The following is an 11,072-nucleotide window of genomic DNA, read 5'->3' as shown; positions in this document are numbered from 1 at the left end:
CCTTTAACTACACACCTGCCCTCCTGTCTCTCAGAGTCCGAGAGCCTACATGTGGACTTGTGTATCAGCTCGGCAGCTTTGGAGAGAAAGCGACAGAGATTCTCCAGTTGTGTCAAGGTCTTCTCGCCCTCCAGGTCGGCAAACCAGATCTTAGGGAATGTGGAGATGATCTGTAACAGTATAAAATAATTTGGTGAAATAATTTATTGTAGATTTGATATGTAAACAAAATACAGAAGGGAATATTTTTCAGTGACGAAACTGCCTCAGGTCCGTTTCATTTTAAAGTGACAAAGCCCATCCAATTAAAACTACAGTGTAACTGTTGGTAAAAATAACAGTATGGATCTCTGGAAAAGTCAGAGGCTTTTTAGTGAACTGTGCATTAACAACTGAAACAGCTAATACAGAAGAACACCCCTTTAAACACAGCCTCCCCCATTTAGGACCCCCCCGTAACCTCTGTAAATTTACCTTATTTTTAAGACACCCTCCTTTTTAAGACCTGATTTTCTCAGAATTTTGGAGGTAATAAAAAGGGTGTGTGTGTGTGTGTGTGTGTGGTGTCACTATGTTGACAAAAAGAGCAGGTACAATTTCTAGCACACAGACACATTTTCTCTCTCTCCCTCTCTGTAAACACAACTAAACTGAAGAATTACTCACTGTCTGACACTTTTCCATGGAGTGTCTGTCGACGTGGGAGTTGGCCAAACCAAGCACAATGTAGCGGTTTAACAGGCCGTCCAATGCCAGGCGCTGTAGCAGCTGTGTGCCAACCAATCCGTGCCATGATAAGATGTTGCCTAGCAACTGCAAACACAGCACCATAGTGTGAAACCTCATGGAAGGAAATATATCTTGTCATATCGAACACACACACACACACCCCCCCCCCCCCCCCCCTCAAATTTTCTTCTAACAAATTGGATTTTAAGGCTGAATGGTTCTAAAATTACTAAAGCTGACTTAATCAACAGACCTTTGGGACACATCTGTCCTAATCTGTTTTGCCTTGTTTTTCTAAAAGAAAAGTGTGCCTACAAATTGTTTAAATTACAAGAGATGACTCGACCACAAGATTTGTTGACACTTTTTTTTAATATTCTTTCGTGAATTGTTTTCCTCAAAACAGTGTCCACAAGCAACACATAAATATCTCCAAAATCTGTTATGGAGTGGAGGGAGATCCACTTGCTTGAAAAACTAAATCTGCTGCTTTACCTTGATGCAAGTCCAGGACTGTCGATGGAAGAAAGTTGCCGGACCAGATGATCTATTGTCAAGAACACTGCAAAATATAATCAAACAATCAATCAATATGAGGCTTATATCGCGCATATTCTGTGGGTACAGTTCTAAGCGCAGGGATTTATTTATTTTTAATTTTATTTTTTATTTTTATGCAATTTATATCGCGCACATATTCAAGGCGCAGGGATTTATTTATGCCGTGTGAGATGGATTTTTTTAAACACAATACATCACGCATTCACATCGGCCAGCAGATCACAGCCATTTCGGCGCATATCCTACTTTTCACGGCCTATTATTCCAAGTCACACGGGTAATAACGAGGTCAAATCCTGTAATTTGTCCCTACTGTAGCATAAATGACAATCAATACCTTTAATCATCAAGTTTGTGTTTTGTTTTCTAAATAGGACAGCAAATCTAAGAAATCATGTGTTACTCTCATTTTGGTAAGGCATGCACAACTTTATGTCACGGGCCAATCAAATTCAAATGCTGTTTAACCGTGAGCATCTTAACATGTTAAATATTAAATGCTAAAACAATCGACCCTGACAAAGTTTTATGTCAAGCCTTTATCAAACAAATTTGTTGAAAAGACGTGAACACTTCGTCAACCTTAGATGAATAATAATAATAATAATGTAATAATAAAAACCTGTGTAATCTCTATGCAGTTATAACACTCCTTTCCCACCCAAAATATACAGCCAAGATGTGTTTGTTTTCTCTCCCACTGATTGTTGTGACATATCATTCTCATCAGTGAAAGAAATACACAAGTGCATGAATAAATCGGACTAAGCGGGATATACTCACGACATAGGGTAGAGAGGCATAAATACATCATCATCAAGGGCTTTCTTGATGCGTGTCACAACAGCTTGTAGAAAGGCCTGCACAAAAACAATACCAAACAATAAAAATCCTGAAACTTTTACTTTGCAAACAGCAACAACTACAAATTGCAATCAGACTGAGAGCGTGCTGATCTATGAAATCATTTAAAGACGTTCTACAAACCAAATTTGCACATATTAGATAACAGACGGCTGCTTTTGTAAAGGATCTTGCACCTATCAAATATTTTATAGGCACAATGACCCGTGTTCTACAGTAACACAAAAGAAAGCTTCTTCTTCTTGTCGTTCCCACGTGAAAAAAAAGAAGCTTAAAACCCTGTGTCCCAGTTTGTAAATCGTAATTAACTAGGTTGATACAACTTTGTCAGCTATCTTTTGCTGAGATGGGGTCAGATACTATCTAGCAAAAGCATAACATCACACAATCAGCGCTTCATATGAGATTCATCATTCCCCATTTTGAACTGTCTACAACACACACATACACATGCGTGTGCACATGCACAGAAGCAAACAATACCACAAACATTGCCACAAAAATAGTCAATTTCAGGAGCAAAAGACACCTGGAACACTGAGATGCATACATACCTGTGTTGGCTTGCTTTTTAAAGAAACTGTGGGGTAATCTTTGAAAATTCGCTGACTGAGATTGACTAGACGTGATGTCTGGGTCGTTGACAAAGGGTCCCAGACACTTTCCACTAAATCTGCAAAACAAGAAGCAAGAGTGAAAATAAAGCAAGTCTCTTTTGAACATTATTGAGAACGAACATTGACGGCATACACAATACACCCAAACATATCTGCCCAGGCTTTCACATGGAATGACAGCCTCCTTTCACTTGGACAATTACCCAATATCAACTGCCTGGCTGCTTACTGTGCACAGTGATGTTCCTCCAACATGCATTCATACAGGACTTGGTAACATACTCTTACTGTGCACAGTGATGTTCCTCCAACATGCATTCATACAGGACTTGGTAACATACTCTTACTGTGCACAGTGATGTTCCTCCAACATGCATTCATACAGGACTTGGTAACATACTCTTACTGTGCACAGTGATGTTCCTCCAACATGCATTCATACAGGACTTGGTAACATACTCTTACTGTGCATCTTTTTTGATTGCTGACTGTCAACACCCCATACATATACATGTATATGTGCACTATTTAGCTTTGGAAAATACTGAAACTTTAACACTTGACCCTACATTCACTTCAGGCAAGATGAAGATCACTCAGAATTTTTACTCATCAGCATTTCCATTTTTGGAAACTCGAAGCGAGCTGGGATTATAGTTAACATCACAGTGATCAAAAAAGCCAAGGCCGGTTATAAAAATAAAAAATGCTCTTTCTCCAAAGCAAGTTAAATGAATAAGCATTACTGTACTTACAACCAAAACTTACAAATATAAACCCATCTGATTTCCTTCCTTTCTGTACCACTCGATTGTTTGGGACAGCTACCGACACCCCCCCCCCCCCCTTTCACAAAAAGCTTAAACTCTCATATAGATAGCAAACATTCATTCATCTAAGCCATGCAGTGTTATCACTCAGATTTTTCAATCCTCAACATTTTCATTCATGAAAACTCAGAGAGAAGGGTTCTGGTTGACATCATTGTGCTCACAAAGCTCTGGCTATTTTTTTCCTCCATACAAAAAGTGCTGCCAATCTCAGATATATAACACCCTCTCTCCCCAAGGCAAGGCATATAATAATAGCACAAACAGGACTAGTGTGATACTGACACAAGTTCACCTATTTTCCAACATCATTGATTTGTTTGGTCAGCTAATGTTTAACACCCCAAACAAGCTAATACACACATTCCCACTCTTTAGTCCCAAGTTAACAAACAAAGCTAAATTCACTAACATTGCTTAAGTTCACTTTAAGAACAACACTGATACCACAGTAGCAGTAAGACTTCACACACATTTAATTTTCATTACTTTATTATCCCACTGTTACTGTAATTCAAACAAGACTTACTCGTTACCCTCGTACAAACCCATCTGGTTTCCTACCTTTCTGTAACACTAGTTTGTTTGGGACAGCTACCAACACACCCCTCCCCCCCCCAGAAAAAGGCTCAAACATTTCAATGGATAGCAAAAATTCACTCATCTAAGCCATGCAGTGTTTCACTCAGAATTTTCACTCCTCAACATTTCCAGTTTTGAAAACTCAGAGAGAAGGGTTCTGGTTGACATCACTGTGATCACAAAGCTGGGGCCAGTAATATTCTGGCTAGTCTTTTCTTCAGTACAAAAATTGTTGCGAATCTCAGACATCAAACACACTCTTTGCCCAAGGCAAGGCATATATTACATGAGCAGAAACAGGACTAGTGTGATCCTGACATAAGTCCACTACTTTCCAGCACTACTGATATGTACGGTCAGCTACCCCCCCCCCCCCCCCCCCCCCAGACATTATAACAAAATGCAGGCATGCAATTTTATTATCACTCAGATATTGCACTCATCAGTATTTCCAGTTTGGCAAACTCAAAGGCAGAGTGATCCTGACACAAGTTCACCTACTTTCCAACATCATTGATTTGTTTGGTCAGCTACCCCCCCCCCCCCCCCCCCCCCTTCAGAATAAGGCTGACATGAGGATCACAAGTCCATTGCAAAAATATCACTAATCTAAGTCATGCAGTGTTATCACTCAGAACTTTTGCTCATCAGCATTTCCATTTTTGGAAACTCGAAGCGAGCTGGGATTATGGTTGACATCACTGTGATCACACTTTGATTGTGGTAATGAAGAACGCCAAGCTTACCTAATGTTCAACACCCCAAACAAACTAATACACACATTCCCACTCTCTAGTCCCTAGTTAACAAAGCTAAATTCACTAATATTGCTTAAGTTCACTTTAAGAACACGAATACCACAGTAGCAATAAGACTTCACACACATTTAATTTTCATTACTTTATTATCCCACTGTTAATGTAATTCTAACATGGGCATATAGACTGAGTGAATGTGATTTTCGGGGTGTCTGTGTTTACCCAGTCTCACAGTTTAAAAAAGGCACCATTTGGTATCACAAGTTAGCTAATACTCCCCTACCCCCTCACCTTGAAGCCCCAAACCCTCTACATAAAACTGCCCATGTCCCATCAATGCTAGCACGGAACTGTTGACAATAACTGCACAATCTTAGACATCAAACACACTCTTTCTGCAAGGCAAGGAATATGTCATCTGGACTTGTAACCCTGACACAAATCACCTACTCCCCCCTTCAGAAAAAGGCTATAACTTTCTAATGGATAGCAAAGATTCATAATCTAAGTCATGCAGTGTTATCACTCAGAACTTTTACTCATCAGCATTTCCATTTTTGGAAACTCGAAGCGAGCTGGGATTATGGTTGACATCACTGTGATCACACTTTGATTGTGGTAATGAAGAACGCCAAGCTTACCTAATGTTCAACACACCAAACAAACTAATACACACATTCCCATTCTCTAGTCCCTGGTTAATAAACACAGCTAAATTCACTAATATTGCTTAAGTTCACTTTAAGAACAACACTGATACCACAGTAGCAGTAAGACTTCACACACATATAATTTTTGAGTCACTTGAGAAAAAGTGACTCTATGTAATCGGTCAGTGTTAGTCTGTCCGGCCGGCCGTCCGTAGACACCACCTTAACGTTGGACTTTTCTCGGAAACTATCAAAGCGATCGGGCTCATATTTTGTTTAGTCGTGACCTCCAATGACCTCTACACTTTAACGATGGTCAAAGGAAAAATTAGACATTTTATATCTTTGACAAAGTTCATCGGATGTGATTGAAACTTTGTAGGATTATTCTTTACATCAAAGTATTTACATCTGTAGCCTTTTACGAACGTTATCAGAAAAACAAGGGAGATAACTAGCCTTTTCTGTTCGGCAACACACAACTTAACGTTGGGCTTTTCTCGGAAACTATAAAAGTGACCGGGCTCAAATTTTATGTGAACGCGACTCATTGTGTTGTGAATAGCAATTTCTTCCTGTCCATCTGATGCCTCATATAATATTCAGAACTGCGAAAGTGACTCGATCGAGCGTTTGCTCTTCTTGTTATTACTTTATTATCCCACTGTTACTGTAATTCAAACAAGACTTACTCGTTACCCTCGTACAAACCCATCTGGTTTCCTACCTTTCTGTAACACTAGTTTGTTTGGGACAGCTACCAACACCCCCCCCCCCCCCCCAAAAGGCTCAAACATTCCAATGGATAGCAAAAATTCACTCATCTAAGCCATGCAGTGTTTCACTCAGAATTTTCACTCCTCAACATTTCCAGTTTTGAAAACTCAGAGAGAAGGGTTCTGGTTGACATCACAGTGATCACAAAGCTGGGGCCAGTAATGTTCTGGCTAGTCTTTTCTTCAGTACAAAAATTGTTGCGAATCTCAGACATCAAACACACTCTTTGCCCAAGGCAAGGCATATATTACATGAGCAGAAACAGGACTAGTGTGATCCTGACACAAGTCCACCTACTTTCCAGCACTACTGATTTGTTAGGTCAGCTACACAAATCACCTACTTCCCCCCTTCAGAAAAAGGCTGAAACTTTCTGATGGATACCAAAGATTCATAATCTAAGTCATGCAGTGTTATCACTCAGAATTTTTACTCATCAGCATTTCCAATTTTGGAAACTCGAAGCGAGCTGGGATTATGGTTGACATCATTGTGATCACAAAGCTCTGGCCAGTAATGTTGTGGTAAGTTATTTCTCAAAAACAAAAATTGCTGCGCCTTAGTCACTAAAGGTTCAACTTTGCACAGAACTTATGAAGATCCAAAGCTGTTCTTTATTAAACTTTGTATTCACTCCAGTAACTACAGACTCATGGAAAAAGTATGAAACAAGCTTCCATTTAGAATCACAGCCAGTTAATATCATCATCTCTCCATCCCCAAGAAGCTCAGTGATACTGGTACCCTTTGTCCCTACCTACACCCCCATTCCCCACCCACCCAACCTCCTCCATGAACAATCAACTACTCCACTTAAAAAAGCTCATGTATCATCCATCATATTAACTGTCCAAAAATGTATACTCTTCACTTATCAAACACACCCTTTACCTGGTGTCAGAAACACTGAATCAAAGCCAACTATGTTCTTGTTCAGAACACATCCACCCACACCTGAAAACACACTTTTTCGCAGCTGCAAAATTATCACTCATCTAAGCCATGTAGTGTCTTCACTCAGAATTTTTGCTCATCAGCATTTCCATTTTTTGGAAACTCGAAGCGAGCTGGGATTATGGTTGACATCACTGTGATCGCACTATGACTGTTCCTTAGCAGAATACCAAGCTTCCCTAATGCCAAACATGCCCCCCACAACACATTCCTACTCTCTTGTCCCTAGTTCACTAACAAACTCACTAAATTCACTGTGATCGCACTTTAACCGCGGCAAGGGAAAAACCGGAAAACCGGAATTTCCGGCTTCAGATTTTTTCAAAAACCGGAAATCCGGCAAAAGCCGGAAGAGTAACACCCATGACTAATACACACACATCTGGGTTCTCTTGTCCCTAGTCTACCAACAGAATTAAATTCACTCTAGTTTGACACTATGTACACCGAGAACAACACTGACACCACAATGGTAGCCCGAGTTCACACATTTATTCTCAGGGATGTTGCTAGGATTCATTTGCTAATGCAAATTTTTTGCCGAAAAGGCTGTAAAGTTTTGTGAACTTTTAGGAGTTGGAAGCAATCCTCGGCGTCCCTTTTTCCAGCAGGAATAAAGCTTGACAACTCTGCCCAAAAGGGAAGCAAAGTTTTCAGCAATTTTGAAGTTTCAGCTTTTGGACGCCTGCCAACACTAAGGAACATCCCTGTATCATGCGTTTAAAAATTTGTAAATGTTTATTTATGTTGGGGAAAAATATGAAACTATTCCAAAGAGGAACAAGAAGGGCAAAGCCCATACGACTCACATGCTTGACCTTGACATGACCTTGACCTTCAGGGTCAAGGTCAAATAACTAAACCTAGCAATGACATCATACACTAAGAACTGCTTTACACATTTTTCCTACCAAAATACATGTGACCTTGACCCAAGGTCAAGGTCATCCAAGGTCATGCAACACAAAGCTGTTAATTCAAGACATAGGAAGTATAATGGTGCTTATTGGCTCTTTCTACCATGATATATGGTCACTTTTAGTGGTTCACTACCTTATTTTGGTCACATTTCATAAGGGTCAAAGTGACCTTGACCTTGATCATATGTGACCAAATGTGTCTCATGATGAAAGCATAACATGTGCCCCACATAATTTTTAAGTTTGAAACAGTTATCTTCCATAGTTCAGGGTCAAGGTCACTTCAAAATATGTATACAATCCAACTTTGAAGAGCTCCTGTGACCTTGACCTTGAAGCAAGGTAAACCAAACTGGTATCAAAAGATGGGGCTTACTTTGCCCTATATATCATATATAGGTGAGGTATTCAATCTCAAAAACTTCAGAGAAAATGGGAAAAATGGGAAAAATAGCTGTTTTTTAGACAACATTTATGGCCCCTGCGACCTTGACCTTGAAGCAAGGTCAAGATGCTATGTATGTTTTTTGGCGCCTTGTCATCATACACCATCTTGCCAAATTTGGTACTGATAGACTGAATAGTGTCCAAGAAATATCCAACGTTAAAGTTTTCCGGACGGACGGACGTCCGGACGACTCGGGTGAGTACATAGACTCACTTTTGCTTCGCATGTGAGTCAAAAAAATGCCAGAGGTTTCTTTCTCTTTGTTTTGTTCTTGTTTAGTTTTTTACGTTTGACCTGACTTACATGTAAGTTTTGGAATGACCACTTTCTCTACAATGGAGGGCAGGATTTTGACGTCGCTGTCCTCTGGGTCAACCTCCTGTGTGGACTCGCAGCCAAAGAACACCAGACAGTTGTACCAGTTCATGTCTTCAAAATCCTGGCAGTCTTCCTGAAATAGCACCACAAACAGTTGTCAACCCTTTTTCTTGGTACCACCAACCTATCCCTCATATATATATACAGATGGGCATACACATCACACCCTACTCCAGAATGTTTTCTCTTCTTGTCACATGAAAGCTAACTAATAACAAATACAAAGAGTAATATTTCAAACAATACTGCTGTTAGGGGGAGCGATTTAAAATTTGCCCTCAATCACCTGTCTTTCAATCTCAAAACCTAATACATTGGTGACAAAAATTAAAAAGGTTATTATAAATATATATATAACAAATACACAAATAAAAAATATGTGGAGTCAGATACTATCTAGCAGTGGCAAGACATCAGTGATCAGAGCCAAAAAAGGTATACATCATTCTCCAGTTATTTACAACACAAGTTACTTCGATCAACAAATATTGAACACTGAAAACAATCAACAGTTATGTACAGGAATGCAACAGAATTAACCTTTTCTAAGGATAGATGGAAGAGAGAAAGAAGCTTCATTCCACAGAGTTAACACAAAAGTTTCTTCAACACACACACACAATCAAACTAGACTGCAAAGAAAGTTTAGTATAATCCTGCCACATACCTTGAGTGGATTCCAGCCCATGAGCTGCATCCTTACAAAGGGGTTGACCAGTTTTGGTATACACAGAGCAATGTAGGCCTCACGGTAGGTGTCCCCAAACTCAAACTTCCACTCCTCAAACCTCCTGCGTATCAAATCCATCTCCACAAAGTCTTCCAGAGCATCTTCAAACAGGCTTGTTGATGCTCCTTCAATATTTTCTGAGGACGAAAAAATAAAAAATATATATATCAACAAAAAATAAAGAGAGAGAGAGAGAGAAAAAGAACAATCACAGTAGGTTTGCAAGGCCAAACAAATGAAAACAAATAGAAAATACTTTTTACTCATCATCATCCATGTTTTTCAAGCCTTGAAAGAATGTTTACTTTGCTTCGTAGGGTCAGATACTATCTAGCAGGGAGAAAGCATCAGAAATATCAGTACTCCACAAAAGTTTTCCATCATTCCCCACGAAGCAACAACTATAGATATCAATGGCATCACACTCGGAGAACATATGAACAAAATACAAACAAACACTGAAATTGCCTGGGTGTCTCTGATCAACTTGGTCAAGGACCAGATCTCATTTTTTTTCTTCTTCTTCAGACTGAACTCTTCAAGGCAAGTGCTATGAGAGATACCAACCTTGCTCCATGCAGAACTTGGTCTCGTCTGCCTGACTCTCCTCGTCGTCTGAAGACAGGCCCTCGTGGTGATTCACTATGTTACGTGTCTCTCGAGCCCGCCTCCTCCGTGACCTGTAAAACAAAAGGTTCAATGTTTGTTTGTTTGTTTGTTTGTTTATTTGTTGCTTAACGTCCAGCCGACTACGCAGAGCCATATCAGGACGAGGAAGGGGGGGATGAAGGGGGCCACTTGTCAAGCGATTCCTGTTTACAAATGCACTAACCCATTACTTGTGTCCCAGCAGGCTTTAGTAAAACTAAATTAATACCTACTGGAAGATTACCAGTTTCCAGTATGTTAAAATAGGCTTAACCTATCTACTGCTGGACTTACATCAGAACACTAACAGATTAAACTATACATGAATCGCGAGACAAGCGGCAAGAGAAGAGATTTTTGGAAAAAATACAGGTGAATGAGCAAGAAGGCAGAAAAAGGAAAAGAATTCATGAAGAAAAAGAGAGCATGACAGGAAAGAGGAACCAAAAATCTACCTAACAGCAAACTAGAAAGCTCCTGCGGTTCCAAAAACAGGAGGGGCCTTTAATTTCATAACCGCAGTGCCCCACTGCGGGAAAAAGGTTCAATGAAAAACTGTAATCTGATATCACTTGGTAAGGCCAGCTATGCAATATCAGCCCATACTACAGAATGTTAACTACACA

General features: G+C 39.8%; 1 protein-coding gene across 2 annotated transcripts in view; it reads right to left on the bottom strand.

Annotated features, from left to right (window-relative positions):
• The window catches only part of LOC138962356 (PAX3- and PAX7-binding protein 1-like), a 31,224-nt gene that overhangs the window by 3,486 nt on the left and 16,666 nt on the right, over nt 1-11,072 (bottom strand). For both annotated transcript variants that reach the window (XM_070334147.1, XM_070334148.1), the window contains exons 11-18: nt 10,366-10,478; nt 9,736-9,935; nt 8,994-9,141; nt 2,709-2,827; nt 2,074-2,150; nt 1,225-1,291; nt 667-813; nt 16-170 (exon numbers count right to left, since the gene is read on the bottom strand). In XM_070334147.1, the coding sequence (XP_070190248.1) occupies nt 16-170; nt 667-813; nt 1,225-1,291; nt 2,074-2,150; nt 2,709-2,827; nt 8,994-9,141; nt 9,736-9,935; nt 10,366-10,478 (1,026 nt within the window). The remainder of the gene's footprint in view (nt 1-15; nt 171-666; nt 814-1,224; nt 1,292-2,073; nt 2,151-2,708; nt 2,828-8,993; nt 9,142-9,735; nt 9,936-10,365; nt 10,479-11,072) is intronic.

This window comes from Littorina saxatilis, linkage group LG3 (genome assembly GCF_037325665.1).
Source record: "Littorina saxatilis isolate snail1 linkage group LG3, US_GU_Lsax_2.0, whole genome shotgun sequence".
Taxonomy (NCBI): domain Eukaryota; kingdom Metazoa; phylum Mollusca; class Gastropoda; order Littorinimorpha; family Littorinidae; genus Littorina; species Littorina saxatilis.
The sequence above is the reverse complement of the archived record's forward strand: the minus strand, read 5'-3'. Positions and strand labels throughout refer to the sequence as shown.